The sequence below is a fragment of the Diplotaxodon limnothrissa genome, linkage group LG2 (assembly GCF_057381915.1).
Source record: "Diplotaxodon limnothrissa isolate DT_005_m linkage group LG2, D_limnothrissa_male_GT1.1, whole genome shotgun sequence".
NCBI lineage: Eukaryota > Metazoa > Chordata > Actinopteri > Cichliformes > Cichlidae > Diplotaxodon > Diplotaxodon limnothrissa.
In genome coordinates, this window is record NC_140597.1 from 5,762,335 (window position 1) to 5,782,770 (window position 20,436).

A 20,436-nucleotide genomic window follows, 5' to 3' on the forward strand; every position below is an offset into this window, starting at 1 on the left:
CTATTTCTCCATCCAGTCTCTTCCTCTTATCTTTAGAGACAGACAGCTGTTTGCACTTTAGACAGTGGGGGGAAGCTGGAGTACCTGGAGAGCACTATCCACACAGAAAGCAGGTGGTGGAATTGAACTCAGGACCTTCTGTCCGTAACTATATATCACTTTTTCTTTTTTTTTTAAGCAAATTGATCTGGGAAGCAGGAACATCTGCATGGTTCCAAATGGAAAGTCATGAAGATGCTGGAGTTAGTTGTCAATAATGTGAAACTGCAACAATTAAGTGCAAGTACAGTTATAGCCTGTGATGACCAAAAGCCAGAACACAAATCGTATCAAGAATCAGAACAGGAAGCACCTCAGTCTTACAGGAGCAGGTCACAGATAGCTAGATAGATAGACCTACACACAGAAAAGGCCTGTACAATACATAAGCAAATATTATATTTGAGCTGTTCTTTCTGGTGGACAAGCAATGCATGAATATATCCACTGGAGTCTCTTTAAACTGTCTAAACAGCAAATTCTGCATTTCTAGTTTGAGACTGCTGGAAACCTACCAACTGACAAACATACCATTATAAAAACAAAAGTGTATTTACTTCAGTTATATTATGGCAATCCAATTTTCTAAAGCACACATATATATAGTTGTCTTTGTTTGTTTTTAATTTAGCTGAACTGACCCTTTAAGATGAATAAAGACGCTGAGCAATTACCTCTGGAACAATATGGTCCTATGAATCCTGGGAAACAGTGACACGATCCTGCCATACACTCCCCGTTCCCATAGCAGTTGTGTGTGCACTCTGTCACCGATTCTGTGGGTACAGCAGCATGTAATTCCAACAATTAATAACTCATCAGATTGTCACATTACAACAAATCTAAATTTCCTCTTTAATACAACATTTGACAACTGTAAAAATGTGTGAAATACTGCAAACCAGCCAAGCCAGCAATTTTTCTTTTATCCCCCCTGCATTAATTTAGAATTTCTAAGCATCTCTTATCTGCAGTGCTTGTATCAGTCATGGCATACATTTACAACTATTTGTCCATGTCTGAATAAGGTCTAAGCCTCCATAACACTATTCTGCAGACCAATTGTTCCCATGTAAGCCATGTTAAGTAAAAGCCACAAAGGCATTTCAAATTACAACAAATGTATTTCCTTGACACAATTTCCTTTTTCTTATTTCCTCTAACGCTTCACCACCACCCCAAACCCTTGAATGACTGATCATGCCCACACAAGCAATGCAATCTCCTGAGTGTTTACAACTCAAATCCTCTCCGAGTTGAAGTTAATCTGACATATCCTACAGACAGATCTTGTGTTCATTCAACAGACCATCGCTCATAAAAGGCACCCCCAAAAGACTGGGACCCTCATTTTGATCTGCGTTAAGGGGGCAAACTTTTTTGTTATTACTCTAGCTTGTATTGGATGTTCATTGAGCTAGCGTCGGACCCAGGCAATTTTGACCTCACACGTCAATACCTTTATATTTGTAGGGCCAGATCAATGGAACCCCCGAAGGAAATAGAAAAAGAAAAAAACGTTAACTCAACCTCAGTGTTTTTCCTACCGCAAAACCCACAAGGAAATTTCACAGACTTCAGAACACTGAAGAGGTTGTTAGGAGGGAAGGATCAATGCTGTGTATGGTCTTGCATTATAGTGTTGAGCACAATAATCCACTACCCTCCAACGGAAGCCCAGATCTGCCTCCTTGCTTTCTCAAAGTTTAAAAAGCTCAGCATGTTTGTGTGGCAGCCAGATTTTCCAAATATCTAAGTGTTTGTTCATGCAGGCACAGCTAAATTAAAGTCTTCTGAACATGTTATTACGCACTATTTCAACTGCACTCATTCTCATAGCAGATGTGTGTCCTCATACCTTGGATGATGGTGTTATAGGACACGGTCTCCACGTTCCGTCCGTCATTATAAAACGCAAAGTGCCACACTCCTGAGTCCAGGTACTGGATGAATCCGGCTTGGTGGACGGCAACTGGGTCTGAGCGGGCCCTTGTGTCCGGTTCACTCAGAGCCCGATGCTCTTTGGCGATAAGCCGACTGCCGTCCAGTAGCTCGACAAAGTCATACTGCAAAACAAAAGCCAGAACAGATTCCAGCAGATGCAAAAGATGGACCTTTAATGTCAGCCTAATTAAATCAGACAGTAAAGGAGAGAGAGAGAGTTTTCAAAAAGTTTTGATCTTTTTAAATATTGAATGCTTTGCATGCACAGGTTCGTGTACACAGCAAATATTCAGAGTATAATAAATGTTGATTTTTCAGTGAAAGCTATTTGGAGTTGATAGATGTGGTTTGGAGAGGTGTTTGAATACTGATAGAGCTGATATGGCTCTAGGGCAAATGCTCAGAAATGTTCCAAAAATATATTGTTACGTCGGGTGGGAGTGAATTTACAGACAGGCTGGCAATGTGTTTATTACAATCTGCTAAATTAACATTGATAATGTAATAATGGTGATAGTAAAAATTCTCATTTATTCAGTTCAGGAGCACCTGTCCAGAATATAAATAAATACCATGTTTCTCAATCACGTCTATACACATTTTACACAGTTTCTTCAAATTTAAGTCAGTAGACTCGATTGGCAGGCAGTGAAAACCGACATCATTGATGATAATGGTCCTGCTAATTTTCTTTTGATATCTGTAGATTGCTAAGAAATAACCATATGGATTCCAAGATTATTCCCATGAAATAACCATCCACTGTACTGAATGCAAATCAGCATTGGATATCATAAACAGTAGAATGTAGATGCAAATCATTAAAAGAATCAGTCTAATCAATGATTCGTTTTGCAATGCTTGTGCACTGTCAAGTTTGGTATCATTTGGATGAGTGATTAGTTTGATTAAAATATTTGTTACACAGTACTTTACTGTGAGATGTCTAAAGAACCAACGCTGACTGCAAGAGATTATAATATGAACATTTATGACCACATATAATTTGATTTGACGTAGCTTTTTCTTGCAAGGTGAGTCTGTGTTTGATTATTTAGCAAGTGCATTAATTGGCATTAATCTCATTTTATGTTCTTGTGCTGTGTTTAGTAACTTTTTTCCTTCCCTTTTTTAACATGATACATGTATCTGTTAGCTTTCACAACAGCAGACTGCCCGAACAGCCATTTAGGAAAAATGTGTACATTTTAGGGACAGAAAATGCCCTGGGCTCTCCCTGAACAGGCACTGTGCTAGTGAATGAGAACAAATGCAACTTAAAGACACGGTGACCTCAGGCGTTTTCTTTTTTATTGTTATATGTGAGGAATTTAGCAGCATATCGATATATTAGCTCCAAACAAACACTGATTTAAAGGGTAAACAAGGAGTAACGAGTTATTCCTGCCAATGAGTAAATTGGTACATCTGGTCTCACTGCACCTGCTCGACACCTGAGCCTCATTTTGACTGAAGCTGCAAGGTACACAGAGCTCTGCAGCAGAAAACAGTGTAACACAAAAATCCCCAAACATGCTACAGGCTGCAGAGGAGTACATCTGATGAAGACAGCAGATCCCCTGGCTAACGCAGTTGTTAGCGACACAGATGCACTGAGCCTATAGTGAAAGGCTCAGGCTGGAACAGAGTCTGTGGATTTCTTAGGAGTGGGATGCATACAGATTGGCACAGTAGCTGTTTTTAAAGAGCTCCAATTCAAATCCAGCGATGAGGCTGTTTGCAGAGGGCTTTGATGAACTGTTTAAGCCATTGATTTCTGACTGACACCACAGCTGAAGCACTTTTAAAGGGAAAATTCAGACACATACGTTTATAAAATTTGACCACAAATGTTCCGTTTATTTCAGCTGGAAGTCAACACTTCATCATTTGATTTCAGTAATAACTGAATTTACAAATAATTTTAACATTCTTTTGTAATCCACATTAAGGGCGATAAAAAAAGACACTTATAATCGAGGACCTATGGAATATTCTGTCTCACGGAAACACAACAAATGTCCAAATGGATTAAGAATGGGGACAAAAGGTGAATTAAAACAGGATTTAGTGCTCAGGAATGTGACAAACTCAAAGGCCCAGGCGACCTTTTAGTTGACTTGCAAACGACTGAGAAGAGAGCATTAAGCGAGGGGCAGGAAGAGTCAATGCTGTGATTTAAAGCGTTCTGAGCAGAGCAGGGGGGCAGGGTAGGGATATTAACCTGGCGGAAGTTGACTTCTTTGTGTTGTTGACTTGAGGGAGAAGTAATAAAACAGTTCATCCCAGAAACCCTAAACTCCCCGGCCAAGTGCATACATCTCGACTAGCTTGTGTGAAAGGCCCCCTCCCCAACTCATCTCAATCCAACAATACGGGTGAGTAACAGTCAAGAGACCAAGCGTGAAGAGACTGCTGGATGCCCCATGGACAGAGGAGGAATGCTCAGAGGCGGTGAATGCCTTTAGATTGAGTGGACAAGCTGTAGTCGTACAACAGAGTACAAATTGCTAAGAAGAAAAAAAGAAAAAAGGAAAGTTTGTTCCTCCCAACTTCTGGTTTGTATCAGCACAGAGAGACACTCAATAGCAGATGGAAGAACTCTATATTTGAGAAAGGTGGAAAGGCTGTTGCACTTAAATGCAGTCTTGTCTTCCAAGCTGTGAATACGACGAACAGTCAATATCTCTCATTGGGGTCTTTCATGCTCAGTTAAGTAAATGCATTGATTTGTGCCCCCAGTACCTGAATAGAACGTAATTTGGAACAATGGACACAGTGCCCACCATTGACAAGCTTGAGTGTCAGTGCAACAATTGCTCGAGACATAAAAGTAGTGTCTTGTTAATTAGTACCCTTTGGTCTTTGATTTTGTTGGGCTACCTTTTTTTCCACCTTGAAAGTGCAATCCAGCTCACCTATTGTCACTTGCATTGGACTCTCTTCCATCAAGAGTGGCCCTAACTGTCTTCACTTGAGTGAAGCCCATCTTTACTAAGAGAGAATGTCAAGAAGGTGAAGCTAAGAGCTTTTGCTGTCAAGTGTGGTGGAAAATAGCCATTGTCTGAGTGCTTCCATCACCATCACTAGACACTGGACATTCAGATACCCAGAAATGCCATTCAAGTGACACATCAGACATTTTGGAAACACTTCAATTTGCAAATGGCAGCCATTTAGTGGAAGTGAAAGCTGTGCATGCCCACACACATGGGCAAATCAAACCTGAGAGCAGAAAATTGAACTACACCGAGTTCTAATTTGCAAAAGCCCCCATATTCATATAGAAGTAAAGCAAAGGAAAAAAAAAACAACCCTTATGTAATCTGAATTTAATCTGTCAGTTTCACCCACATCTTCTTTAGGACACAGTGAAATGGCTTCCACAGATAATAGAAAATGCAATCAAATTTCTAAATCCTGCCACCACAACTCTCTTCAGTAGATATAAGCAAAAAAGGCTTGTTCGTAGTGATAAACTCACAGATAATTACTGTAATTATTCTTAAGAAAAGTGTTCGGTGAGAGATTTCAGTAGCTCGTAAAACTTTACGGTTTTTGGTTCAGTGTCACCGTTTGCCTTTTTTCCAGACACAGCAGGCACCCATTAGTGAAAAGCCTCTATTAACCAATGCACACAACCTGATAATGGAGCACTGAGCAGCTAAAAAGCCTTTACAAGGTGATTAATATGTCAGTACTGTGTTGTGCCCTAAAGGTGCAAATAAATAAATGATAAAAGGTTAAAAAAATAAATCTTTACATCCTTAATTGGATGTACAATAATTTTTGTTGATGCAAAACATTAAACATACAGGGTATTATATGTGCAAACAAACTGAGAACAACAGAAAAAGGCAGTGCAAAAGGAAGGATTTCCAGAAACGTCAGGATATCTTCACTGTTTTGACTTTATGTTCATATCCACCATTGAAGGACGTTAAATGTAATTAAATCTGTTGAGAGTTGAACAGAGCAGCAAGGGTGAGACCAGATATTGGGGTCCTAAATCTAGTTACACTAGTGACAAAGAAAGAACCATCCAAGTTATCCCCAGTAAGCACATTCTCTAGCAATATGCTTTCACCGCTTATCAATCGGACTTTTCAAATATAAGACGATGTGTTTTGGTTTTCTTGACTCAGTTTCACACTATCCTAATTTTAAAGAAGTTACATCAAAGCCTTTACCTGAGTGTGAGATGGTGCGAGGCCCTTTCGTCCATAGACTCCAATCAGTGCATTTTTCTGTACTGAAATGTTGAACTTAAGAAAGCCTGGTTCCTCCATGTTTATTTGAGAGTGCCAGAACACACCCGGTGGAATGCTCTGACCCACTCGCTTCCCTATGTCCACCTGCCCAGTATCGATGGAGTTGTTTTCCGGATGAAGCACGCTAGTCCTTCCTATAAGAGAGAAACAAACCCGAAACCATAGAGTTAAGGTGATATTGACTGAACACAACCATCCAAAAGTTTTAGAAGAACTCCAAAAATAAGTATGAATTCCAGCAAATAAATCATACAAAAACTAGTAACTAAACTACCCAAAGAATGAATATATAAATAAATAAATGAATAAAAGCAGACATATTGAAGGATTAAGAAAAAGGATTAACAGCTTTCTCACAATGTAAGGAAGAGGACTCCCTTACTGCATTTATTTATATTATATGTATAGCACTTTAGAGCACACCTTTCACTTTATTAAAAGCACCTTATCAAGCACTTTATGTAGCATTGCACTTTAAGCATGGATTTGCACACAAGAAGTTTAAATATTTATTGACTATTTATTGGGAATTTTAAAATCAGTTGGTGGCCTTGTTTCAGATCCTGCACAGCTGCTCCTCATCAAGGAATGTGGTGGTTGTCTGTCAGGAGAGAAGAATGGTGATTGAGATTGTGATTAAGGTTTACCAATAAGGAAAACTAATGCAAATGTGTGTGTGAAATCTAGGGATAAAAGTGGTGCAAATAAGTGTTTGTAAGTTAATGATTACTCACCTTTCTTGCCTGTGTCCTCTTCAAGGTGTTTGGGCAAATGTTTCCCCGGGGGTCCAGACACCATTTAAAGGTTCCGGGAGAGACCATGGGTAAAGAGTGTGGTGAATCTTTTTGTGCTTGGGTTTCTGGGTTTTTATAATATTGGGTTTGGTGTAACATTAAAGTGTGAAATATTTATTAATATGTAAATGTGAAGATGTATTTATGTATTTATTTATTCTTATTGATATATTGTATACTGTGGTGGAAGGTTGGGATTTAAGAATTTACCTGAGAGTGGAATAATGGTTAAGTCTGTGACAGCTGAACATATTTAAGGCTGCCAGTTGTCATTAGAGGATGGATTTTTTGTGCTGTGAAGAAGCTCGGCAAGTTAATTGTTATAAGGAGAGCCATAGAGCAAATAAATACTTTGTTCCACTACACTTGCCTTGGTCTGTCTCACTGTGTTTCCAGCCGCTAAGGGCTGCCCTGTTACACACAACAATGGAAATAAGTACTGAAAGTTAATGCAAACAGTTCCTATAGGTGCCTCAACTTTTAATGATCGCTCACACAGCCTTCGTCTCTGTGCAAAGCCCGTATCAGAACCGACTTTGTTACTACACCTTCTGATTATTACACTCTACTGCAGGAACTAGTACAGCATAATGCTATTAAAATGGTGGAAAAAAGGAAGACCGACTGGTTGGTCATCCTAGAGCACGATAATGAGCCAAAATATCAGAAGAAGAAAAGTGGACAATGATGGAAGGGCAGCAGAGTCCCCATATTTAAACCCCATTGAGCTGGTTTGGCATTGGCTGGACACACTGAGAAGTTACATTGTGCAAGTTCCAACAACAACTGGAAAAAACAAATTTTTTTTTTAAACCATTTGACCAACAGTGCAAATAAGTCATCGCAGAATCTTGCTATCCTCTCATTTTTCATATATCTTTTGCTTTGCAGCATTGAATTGTTTTATTCATGCACAGGGGCATAATAGTCATATCTTTTCCAAATGAATTGTGACTGAGCAAGGGAGTATTAAAAGTAATGGTTCCCTGTAGTCCATGATGCACTGCTCAACAACAAAATGACCAGATATAATTGCCCTTTTATAAGACTAAGAGGCCAAGTCTTCCATTTTTACTTTGGTCCCGGTGACTCATAGACTAAGCCTTCATATCAGATAAGGTCTAAATGGAATCTGTCACATATACTGAGCACTACCTTGCCAGACCAATAACAGCAAATCAAAACAATTTGGAGAACGATGTCTTTAAACTGTGCCCTCCGAGTGGCAAAGATGGAGAAATGGTGGGTTTAAATATAACTCATACTCAATTAAAAAACTGTAGCTTGCGAGGTGCTATTATAAGAATGCATTTTATTGTTAAGAAGAAAAAGCTGTAAAGCATTTTTAAACCCCTACCATCTAAGGCTCTGCTGAGGAAGGAATGCAGCTGGATGATACACTTGCATACCTTTACTGCTTCTTCTGTTCTTACGCATTATAGAGTGTGGACATAGATATACTGTAGCTGTGGCTATATCTGTTTGTGGCAGACCCCAGTTATTTGCATGCCTCAGTGTTGTGCGTGTAATGAGGCCATTGCCTGTCACTTTAGCTTCAGTCAAAGTGAAGACTGGAAGCCAAGTTTACCTCCAGGGAGAATAATAGCTGACTATTGATTGCCTTTAAACAGTCCAAAACCTGTCTCATGCTATCTTAATTAGCAGTACTTATGAGGATTTAAATCTAGTTGAGTTTAAACAACTGAGCTTTTGCCTGGCCTACTCAACTCAATTATTGTTTTCATGGCTATGCATTCTAAATAATGTGTGCGCTTAGAGATTAATTTGGTGGCTTTTGCTGTAAAGGTGAGCTGCAATGGCCCGCCTGCTTGTTGATGAATACACAATGGTCCGAGATTATGATTAGAGAGTAGAAAGCTGTCTGGAATCAGTTAATTAATATTCAGAAGGTGAAAGATCTCAATAAATTTGAAAGTCTGGGCATTGAGCTGAATGTGGAAGCCAAATGTTTTGCAGCCGGAATTTGTCTTTATTGCTATTTAGACCTTTGCTTGATTTAATTAATTTGTGTGTCGTTAAAACTCACTCTGCTTTTTGTTCTGACATTAAATTTCAAATGCATCAACTAAAGAAACCCTTGATTTTAGATGAAAGTTTTTCATTCATTGGCCAATAACTAATCAACACCTCCCCTTTCCTTTAAACTGTTTAGTATTCAGAATATTTAAAACCCACACAATATATTTTATATACAATCCAAACTAAAATCCAGTGAAGCCAACAAAAGAATAAATAATATTAATATTGTGCATTACATGTCATTCTTATTTCCTCACCATCAGCAGAGAGAGCTGTCCCTACACTCGACTGAGTGGGCCCTGTTTTCCCAACTCCTCCATTTTCAAAAGCCGGCTGGTTGTCCAACTCTTGGAGCTGCCAATTGAGGCCGAAAAGGTGCATTGCTGTGAAATACACAAAAAAATAAATAACTGCGTGGGCTTGTAGAAATAGATAAACAAATAACCAAATAGTGGCACAGAAACAATCAAGCCACTTAAGCACAAAAGACCAGTGGGAGTGCACAATAGTTGAATCCGATGCAGGGTGAAAACAACAACAGTTTAACTTCCAATATTTCAGTTTAAATTTTGTTTTCAGTGACTACGCTGCCATGGGTGGTTTTTATGTAAACACAGCACCGATACAGGCCAGACAGAGTCATTTCAATCAATAGTTAGCAACCCCGTTGCTGTGGCATGTTTCCTTGGGGAGCGCGGTTCATTAATGCTCCAAAGTGCCTGGACACAAACCGTTACTGTATTTAAGAAAGCAGCAGGCAGGATTTCTATTTTGGCGAAAAGCTTCCACTTCAGACAAGCACACAAGATACACTGGAAAAGTCGTAACTTCTCCAACACTAATACAAAGCAGGAAGGACACAGATGCAGCTTTATGTGTTAGAAGAAGATGGAGGAAGAGAGAGACACACAGAGAGTTTGATGAAAGTGTAAGACCATGTATTGCGACAGACACTCACAGCAGGAGAGGGAAGTGAGAGGGTAAGATGCTGCAACACTCTAGTTCTCTTACATAACTAAACTGTGACTGGCTTTCATTCAGACAACCTGCTTTATTGTCGCAGTATTGGGTTCAATCAAACTGTTCTTCTTGTTGTTTTGGGAAACTGAGGTACTTCTGTGAGCACAGCGAGAGGGCCAATCTCCTTCAAAGTCACCAGCCAGGAAACATGCTGAGGAAGCATCTTGATTTCCGACCATTTGATCTGCGGGAGGAACTTTTCTCCAACACCCATCGCTTGCTGGGAAGATGGATGTCGACTGCAGCAAATAACTTGAGAGGTGGATGTGGGGCCAGAGAGACTATCAAATGTGAAGGAGACCAAGAAGAGACGGAAAACTGTATGTGCAATGTATTAATAGATACTTTGTTAAGAAATCAATTGAGTGTGTGTGTTTTTTAAAGGCTACTGTTGGAAATGCTTGGCATCAATTGAGTCACACAGGACTCGTCCTTGGTAGATCGTATGAACAGGTGCACTGGTGGCTTGAATTTCAGTGAAATAATGGGGATAGCACTGAGTGATAATGTTTACCAGCACATTCAGGTAACACCATGCTGAGTGTCAGAATCTTTTTTTCTTGCAGGTGCTGCTGAAACAAATCAGCAGCATCACCTGTAGAAATGGTTTCTGACTGGTTCATCAATAATTTTGACAAGTCTGACTTTTCACAGGGAGCACCTCCCGATGTGAAATCCTGTACGATCTGAGCACACCTGTTCTTTTTTTCATTCTTTCTTTTTTCTCTACCGATTCCCACATATAATATTTCAACTTTTTCTGAATATTTGGCAGTGTTAGAATCTTAGTAAGTCTCAGTTCAAATATAACAATCAGATAGGATGTACGTAACATATTTTGAACACCCTACAACAGTCTTATGTATCCTCAAAGTTAAATACAAACACAGTATAGTCTTCCATGGTCATATTTTCAGTTTTTAGGACAACATATTGGTGGCTTTTACTGAGGAGAATCCAAAAGAAACACGGTCTGTTAAGCTGGGCCCCAAATTGCAAGGCTCAGCTGGGGACACGGTGCATTAACCTAAAATGAAAAACCCTCCGCCTAGAAAAAAAAGAGAAAAAGGAAACAAATATTGTGGGACATAAGCTTAGAAAAATGATTAGCTGCATCAAAAATAAAGCAGGTAAAATAAAAGTTTGCATAACTTTTAATATTTTTTCTAAAGCTGTATTTGCAAGAAGAAAAAAATAAGAAATCTTACTCTGGTAGAAGATTGTTTGCTTCATCAAACGAGACACTGAATGGCATGTGTGCACTAACAAATACAGTGTAGATACAGTCCCTATTAAACTACCAGTTACAAATTTTTGGGTACACAATCCATTACAATTTCTAAACCTTGTTTATTTATTTTGCATTATGGACCAACAGTGGCTGATTAAAAAAATGTTAGAAATGGTTGATTTGAAAATAAAAAGGATCAGCATAATGAAACATTAGCAATAGTGTCCAATTAATAGCCGTGGAATTCAAAGTCCTTCAGGGATCCTGAATATATGCAGCAAATTCGATTGCATGTGGTTCACTCAGAACCACAAATACAAACACTCGTAAGTCTGCCAAAGCCATTAATCCTGTGAGGATGATTCATTTCTCTTTCAAATTTCAAGACAATCCATTCAGTAGTTTGGGGCAAAGTGGTGACCCTACAGAGTAACTGACATGCCACAAACAAAAATCCCACTTACCGAAAAAACAACAAATAAGCAAATCTTTATACAAATCTCTCCCTCTGTAAAAAAAACTGTGTGACTCAGTTGGCTCCTAATTGTAGATGCAGAGTCTATCTGCTCTGCAATCCTGTGTCCAGAATCACCAGCCATCCACCAGAAAGGAAACTGTGTGTGGCGGTATGCACTTGTGTGTCCGAGGCACCACAGAATCACAGAGAGCCCTTCCCTCGTTTCTGCTCTTAGCGCACTGGGGCCTGAATCCCTACTTACCTCATCAACAAATTGCTTTGAGGTGAATAGCCCTCAATTTATGAATTTGCATAAGTTATTCCTGCAGCCTAGGTCCATTCAATTAATATTTATGGAACCATGAGAAATTCTCTTCCTGAGAAAGAAGCTGGAAAAGCTAGCCTTTAATCGCTGATGTCAAAATTTGGCCTGTGGAACATCTACATGGACGATGAATAAGAGGCTGAATTTGTGAGTTGGCAACACGTTTGTTTGAGCTCTGATATACACATCCAATACTCCCCTGGCTACTCTCAGAGCAAATTCCCAAACCTTGTTCACACGATTCTTGTTAGTGTTGTTACTAGACAAACAGAGTGCCAAATGAAATATGTTTCTGATTTATAGGTAAATAAATAAAATAGGCAAACTACTGTTTTACAGGATTCACAAAGCAGTCAGAACAGGTGAAGCTTTTCTAATGCCTAATATCCCCAAAAATCTTTAGTGAGTTTACCTGAGAGAAAGAGAGCTTATCTGGAGTGACAGAATCCCGGCAACAACTTGTAACTCAACAGCCTCAAAATTATTGAGTTACAGCTGTTTGATGGTTGAACCTGCTTCATACCATCTTTCTAGAAATCTCCCCAGGGGATTCTGTGAAATAAGCTCTACAGCTTAGAGTACACCTAAGATGTTCCTGTTCTCTGGTATAGTGTCTCCATCACACTCACATGGCTTAACAATTTTCTCCACCACAACATCAACCAACACAAGGTTTGCTTTTTTGGTCCAGTAGCAATTTAAGAAAGCTCAGTGTCTTGGGAAGTTTCTGCACTTGATTGGCACATCAAGTTTCTCCAACACAGTACTCAGCTTTTTGCATGGGTGGAGGAACCTGCCCTGGTAGATTTTATAGCCTTGTTAAAACCAAAGGTTCCTGCTATGTGTATATTGTTGTGATAGCCAGCACCTTAATGAGGCAACCTTTGAGTAAATAAAATGAATAGTGCAAAATTGATTATTTTTTCTTTTTTTGTGGCACAATGTTTCAGTGAATGACTTTCATCCCAAATGAGAAATCTATAAGATGCACTTTCACGGGGCAAAAAGGTCCACAAAACAGTGGATGGTTTGTTTTTAGACATTATTAATATATTTTCTACAGTTTTCTGACATTGAAACACAAATGCAAAATAAGGGAAGTCTTTTATCTTCATTTACTTTCAACAGTATAATCAGTGAGGACATGCTTTGTTTATGCAGTTGAGTTTTAAGTCCATTCCTAAAATCCACACGGTTTTCTCCCTCTGCATTCAATCAGAGCATTAAACCTGTACTCGGTCCTGATTGGCCTCCCTATATCTGAACAATCGCTGAACAATCGTTGCCCACCTCTCAATTTTAAATACACTTAGTCATTGAGGGCTAGCAGGAGGGACTATGCGCTTACCTGCTGCTCCTTGGCAGGTAGCTCCATGCCCTCCTGGGTTTTAATTGCACCTTAGAACACATATGCATCAACACTACAATGAGCGGGTGGAGGGAGGTTTGGAGTCTTCTCCCACCCCCATTCTCTGCGGCCTGCTGGAGCGGGAGGGCTAGTAGGAGGAGTTGGCCGTCCGACTGCGGTCTGGGGTGTGGGGCCTCCCTGCTGCTGCGGAGTCGGGGTGGTCTGCCTCTCCCCACCGCAGGGAAAAGGGTAACACCACCTGGGTCTGGGTGCAATTCCCCCCTCCAGGGGCAAGGGTACCTAGACCCGGTTTGTAGAGTACGCTTGGGGAGTGTGATTGTGTGTACAGCGTCTCTTTATGTCTGTCTCCACGTTGGTTGAGTGTGGAGTGAGTGCATATGAGAGCATGAGGGTGGGAATGGATGTTTGTGTCTGTGTGTGCCTGTATGTCTGTGTCTATATGTCAGGTTGGGTATCAGACGCCACCTCTCTGGGGACACCTCAGGCCCTCCAAGGTTTGGAGGCCTATCTCCACCCACCACCACTTCCCCTGCCGGTGGCGGACTCCCTCAGGTGTCGGTGTGTTGGTGGTTCTTTGTGTCTGGGGGTGGGCGTCCGGGTACACACCGGCTCACTCCTTGGCGGCCGCTTGTCGGGGCCTGGGGCCTGGGGCTCGCTCGGGCCCCTTTGGAGGTGGGGTGCCCCCGGCCTCTCGGCCTGGGGCTCGGTCACTCAGACACAGCTGGGGGCCGGCGGAGCTCACGGGCGCATCACTGCAACTCCCCCTGACTTCTGCTCCGCGGCTGCTGAGTGAGCCCTCATCTGGGACTCTCCTCAGCTCTTACTGGAACAGTGGCGCGGCTGCCCCTCTGTTGGTCTTCCATGGTCTCTTGTGTTCTGGGGGCCTCTGGATGTCTGGAGTTTTGATCTCCTCCATACCCGCTTCACACCCTGGAGGACGGGGCTGTGGCTCCCCACACTCCCTAGCAGATCATTACATGGAGAAACCTTTGGAATGCAAGCATGCTGATCCACACAGGTATGCACACATGGGTATTCACAGACGCGGACTAAAGCTTTCTTGGCTGCTGCCTCAAAGCACACTGTGCGCTGTCTATCTTGCGTGCTGCACAATATCGTTTATTATTTAGTAAATATTGATATCTATGACTAGCTAGTTTATTGCGATGGTGCTTTGTTTTCTCTATTATTATGTTGCTCTTTGTTGTTTGCTGTCTCCTCTGTTTGTTTTTTTTGTTTGTTTGTTTTTTTTTTTCTCCATACAGGTGACCCAGGAGTTCTTTTTTTTTTTCTCTCTCTTCCCCCCCCTTCTCACCGTCTCTTCTCCCCTTTGGTTTTCTTTCTTTCTCTCCCCCTCTTTCTCTCATTCATTCCCCCTGTCCTATTTATTAAAAAAAAAAAAAAAAAAAAAAAAAAAATGACAAAGGATGAACTGAAGCTCTGCCATCACGTAATGTCGCATACTGCTGTTTCTGATGTCATTTAAAAAAAAAAAAGGAAAAAAAAAAAAAAAGAAATTCTTCCAATCAGGCCAGTTTGCAGAGCTGGAACACGAAAGCTTCACCTCAGCAGGTTTGCCTCATTTGAATTGCAGGAGCTGCTGTTGTCGGTCAGCCAGGGTCTGATTTTTGTTACTGTTCTGCTGGTGAGGATTTAAGTCTTCAAATGTATTCAATAAAAAAAAAAAAATAACCCAAACAATTTATCTAAACTATACTTGTTTCCAAAAAAATCATTGCTAATAAAATCTTAACCTCGGTTTCAGAACAAAAAAGACATTGAATAATATGGTGCAGGAAACACGGTCTATTTCACATGCTGCAGATGAATGTGTGCTTGCATTTGTCTTTGAGCTTGTCTTTGTACCAATGGGACTGTGTGAACTGACAGCGGAAAAGTATTAAAGTATGAGTGCACATTGTCGCTATTTGAGTCATTGCACCTGGCAGGTAAATTGGCGGTGGATGAAAGAGAGAGGAAGTGGTGGAAACACTCTGAGACACCTGAGGCAAGTGGCAGAGGGCTGCATCTGTTTAACTCACGCTCCCTCGCATGCGTGCACACCTCGCTCGCTCGCATTTCTGCACCGAGCGAGATGAGGCGCACACTCTGGAGTCGGGCCAAAAATACAATTACCAAGCATTCGACAGGTCTACAATTAAACGAGTTGGTGATTGTTGGGATGAAAATGTTGTAAATGAATCCAATCTGCTAGAACTGTTAGTAACAACAGCTGAACAAATGGCAGTTTCTGCACATTCTTCCTGAGTAAACTCTGCAGATCTGTTATGAGCACAAGCTTAAAACAGACAAACAAAAATAGCAACTGATTCCTTTCCACGGAGGAGCAAAGGTAAAATATTTATGTAGACATTCATTTTAATTTTATGATACAAGATCACGAACCACAACCAAGTAACTAAACAGTTAAGTCAATAAAGGGATTATGAATATTGATATTGATATAGCACATTTATGACCTCTCCTCCTAGAGCACTTCCCTCTCTATTTAGCAATAAAACACTAGTTATAGGATCTTCCCAACATCGCCATATTTCTCCTTATACAACTGTGTCACATTTCCCCTGCCTCCAAGCTGGATGAATACTTATATATCCGCTCTGGGAGAAAGGCACAGTGTAAAGATTAAGGGCTTGGATGACAAGGGAGGGCAGGAGGAGAGATGAATCTGTAACGGCTTTATTGCTGTGGTCAAGATTATAAAGGTTAGCTAGAAGTCAGCTCTGACACGCTGTAAAAAATAAATAAATAAAAAAAGCAACAACATCAACAACAGAGCATTCAAAAGCCTTCTTGAAGGAAATATTGCCCAAAGGAGGGTTAAAAGATGAGCATTAGTTTATCTTCCTGACCGAGATAAAAGCATTTCCTGTTTGACAGTATAAACGAGTTTTAGTTGTAGTGCAACAAAGGCTTTGTGGACCAAGGTTAAATTTCAAGAGTTTAGAACTGCTTCCTTTGTTAAAAGAGTTTAGCTCCCAAACTTGTTCCATTCTGACGTTGCCATCTGTGCCATTTGAACCTCCCTCCATGCCTGCGTTTTAACAGAAACCCCCAAAGATATGAAAGGCCTGTCGGCCTGTGAGATGGGGATCAGAAGCATGAGGGTGATGCACACCCCCCTGTCAAAGGGAAACAAGTATGAATGTCTTGCTGGAAAGTGTACTGATGGCATGTCTGCTTATCTGACTGAGAGCTTAGTCAGATACTGAATCATATCGCGACGTCTGCAATTGCTGCAAAAAGGAGAAGGCAGTGAAATAGCAATATTCCTGGCAGAGATCAAACTTCATTGAGATTAAGAGGCATGCCATCTCCATTCACACTAGCCAGCTTGCCTCTCATTTGTTCCATTTGACCAAATGGCTTGTCTGAAGGTTGTCAAATGTCAATGAAGATGACAGAGTCATATTTTTTCTCCTTACAATAGAAAGACATACATTGCTCTTGGCACAAAAACAATTGCTTTTCATGTATTCAGGTGACATGCAATGTCAGGCAATAACAAAAACTATGCAGTGGCAATATTTTTAACCAAAGCTTGGGGTAAACTTCATTTTGTCTGGCTAGATGGTTGGTTAATTTTAAATTTACAAATATGAGAACAGTTGGCATCTAACAGTGTAAATATGTGCACGATAAACAATATATGGTTCCAAAAAAATATTGTCAGTGGATGCTAGGATTTTCAGGCTGAATCTGCTCTTAATTGCTATTTCAGAGAATCAAGGGGGAAATCTTGTTTTTAGACCTCAGTGAAGATGTTCAGCCAAGAGTAGTGGGTAATATGAGCAATTTAAAGATTACATTTTCACCTGCTGAACTCTTTCCAAACGGATCAGCAGCAAAACATTGTGAGTACTCGAGTGTGTGGAGGATACGTTTGGAAGAGAAGCGAATTTAAAAAGCTGCTATAGCAGAAGTATTGAACTGATAAGACGTGCAGATTTTATAGGGAACATACATTGTGAAATTAAGACGAGGTGTGTCTATGATTGTGACATAAAGAAACACTTAAACTGGGTTCAGGTGTTCAGGCATCAGAACTAAATTCCTTGAAACCAATACCATGTGGCTCTTTTAGCTTTTAAAATTTCAATTAGTTTTAAATAAGGTTCCTGAAAATGAGACCAAAAGCTGTGATACAAATGTCCACGATCTCCTGCCCCGGTTCCATATTCCTATTTTTGTCTTCCCACCTGACCCAACCTGTGCCGCTGCTGTGTGGATGTTTGTAAAGAGCTATCATTACATTACTAATTGAGACATAATAGGGCACTGAAAAGATGCTGTCAAAATTCAGACATTAAACACAGACAACAAAATAGTTCAATTTAAAGGTCTGTCTGTGAAGAGACAGGAGCAGAGTTTAGTTATATTCTGTTTAACACATATTTTAAGAAGCATGCATTTAAATTGTAAAATAGATTTGGTAAGGTACATATGTAATAATCCCTTACTAAAATTTTAATTAGCCACATAGTCATGATGCATTTTTAAAGCTAAGGCTGAACTGGAAAAATATAAGAATCGTGATCAAGGCATCATGTCTGGGGTTAAAATTGTATATTTCCCTTCATTCTTTCTTCTTTTATACTCTTTATTCTCAACCTAAACAGCAATATATAACTTTTGTTGAAAAAAGGTACATTCTTGACAAAAAAAAACCTAACAAACCAAAAAAAAAGAAGCTAATTAAGTTGTGAACAGAGCTGTGCATTTGGAGATTAATCATGAAAAACTGTTTCTGATTTTACATTGCAATTTATGTTTATCTTAGCCTTACCTATGCAGTAGCAGAGAATGATGGACAGAACCACAGCTATGCCTACAGCAATCAGGGCGGTGCATTTCCAGGAGCAATGTTTAGGGGACTTCTTAAACTTGAAAGCCCCCCTGGACAGGCTGTTTCTGGGCAAAGGACGCGCAGGTGTGGAGTAAACAGTCCCCGTTGCCATGGTGTACCCAGGGGCTGCTGCGCCAAAGAAAGGTGTCGTCCCTGTGCCCGTTTTAAAAAGAAAGTGCCTGTAGAAAAACAAAAACAAAAAAAAGCATTATTAAGTCAGTGGTTCTACCTCACACAGTTATCATGTGGTTATCTTTGACAAAATGGCCCCAGATTGCTACTGGTTTTGTGTCCAGTGTGCCTCCAATAGTCATATACAGTTCCAAAATTAAACTTACATAGTTAAACGCATAAAGAATCATCAAAATTCAATATACCCAGCAATGCTACAACTCCCCATGGCTCACACCACAGGAGGAACTGGGTTATAATCTACTATCCTGTATAATCCTGACATTGGAAAAGGTGAACAAGAAGTACCTCATAAAAACAATCATCTCCCACTTGCCCTTTTACAACTGGGCCTTTGCTAATAGCCCATTATACCTGGGGTAATTAAGAGGGTTTAATCAAATGCACTACGGAGTGATCGTCCTATTAACTTTTAAACCCCACGTGAAAAGCTCTTAAGCAAATGAATTAAGCCTTGTTGCCACTCTTGCCATTACTTAGAGATTAATACCTAAATGCCTTCAGGCTTATGTGGACAGCCAGGGAAATTGGACAGATTGACCATGCATTGAAAATGTTCTTCCAATCCTCAACTGTATAATCTTATTGCAATGCCCGTTTTTTGTTAAAATAAAGAAGAATACAGTCAGAAAATTGATAACATGTTTTTTTTCACACCAGTATTGTAAACTCTAGATGTAAGGCACCCCAAGTAGTTTAGCACTCCAGAAAATACTTAACAGCTTCATTTATGAGTTTTCTCTTTATGAACACTTGACTCACTCATACATGAATGAGTAGTCACCTACACCTGTAACACACAAAATTACACCTGAAAATAGCCATATTGTACCACCTAATATCAACTGGAACTCGGCCATCTTGTGCTTAAGTGCTGTAAGATTATGAGAAAAAAACAAACTGCATAAAAGGTGAGGACAACACTAAAACAATACATTAAATACAAATATCTAAACTGATATAGTAATAAAATGCAGGCTCCCAGGCAAACGACGACTTACATAAGACAAAAAAAAAGTTAGTTAAATACCACTTTGAACAAATGTGCTAAATTAGTCAAATTTCACAGACCAAGGGCAAGAGAATGCACCGATTTGCTTTCTTATTCTCACATTCTGCTAAAAGTCCTACACAATGTTTTCCACAAGTCGTGTTTAATGTGTTATGTAGATTCTCCTGGAGGAGTTGGTTGCCACGGTAACCACTAATTTAAACACACCAGTAAACCGATAAACCCGTGTTTGCTCATCAATTATTTGTGCAGCATCTGTGAAGTCTCAAATGTAAGTTTTGTAAAGGCTGTTTTAATCCTGACTGTGATTCTGTACTAAAGAGCTTGAGAATGGCTAATTGAGCGAAAAATCTGAAGTCGAGCAGTTAAAGACTGAAAATCCATGTCGTAACACTTACTAATAATAATCAGACTTTGGCTGATTATATAATATGAACACATGACTACATAGTTCAGGGAAGCTCTGAATGCCCCTAAAAATTTTTCTTTCATCTTTTGCTGCATTCTTCTTTTTCCAGACTGAATATTAGTCTCTAAGTAAAGTTGATTAGTGGCGTACAGATTTTACACATGTGACAGGAGGACACATCATCATCACCACAATGCAGTTCTTGTATTTCAGCGGTGCCGCTGATATTTCAGGTTTCTTGTTTCTCCTGTGAGCATATCTCTGAGGTAAAACCTCCACTGATCAATTCTTGACTAAAAGAACAAATGTCAGATTTGTATCGTCTGGCTCCTCAATGCTTCAATTGACACGTGCCATTGTGATCAGACAGGGATTCCATTTAAAGGTTATGAGGTTTCACTGTTGGAATGACAATGCACCGGGCATCTGCAACCAAGAGAAGTTCAGACCACTCAGTCTGGAACAA

At 40.1% G+C, this 20,436-nt stretch overlaps 1 protein-coding gene across 1 annotated transcript in view; it reads right to left on the reverse strand.

The window, feature by feature from the left end:
* Positions 1 to 20,436, reverse strand: part of LOC146638128 (teneurin-3) — a 122,678-nt gene that overhangs the window by 49,092 nt on the left and 53,150 nt on the right. The window contains exons 4-8 of the mRNA XM_085366195.1: positions 18,298 to 18,536; positions 9,346 to 9,471; positions 6,174 to 6,388; positions 1,898 to 2,105; positions 714 to 815 (exon numbers count right to left, since the gene is read on the reverse strand). Of these exons, the coding sequence (XP_085222321.1) occupies positions 714 to 815; positions 1,898 to 2,105; positions 6,174 to 6,388; positions 9,346 to 9,471; positions 18,298 to 18,536 (890 nt within the window). The remainder of the gene's footprint in view (positions 1 to 713; positions 816 to 1,897; positions 2,106 to 6,173; positions 6,389 to 9,345; positions 9,472 to 18,297; positions 18,537 to 20,436) is intronic.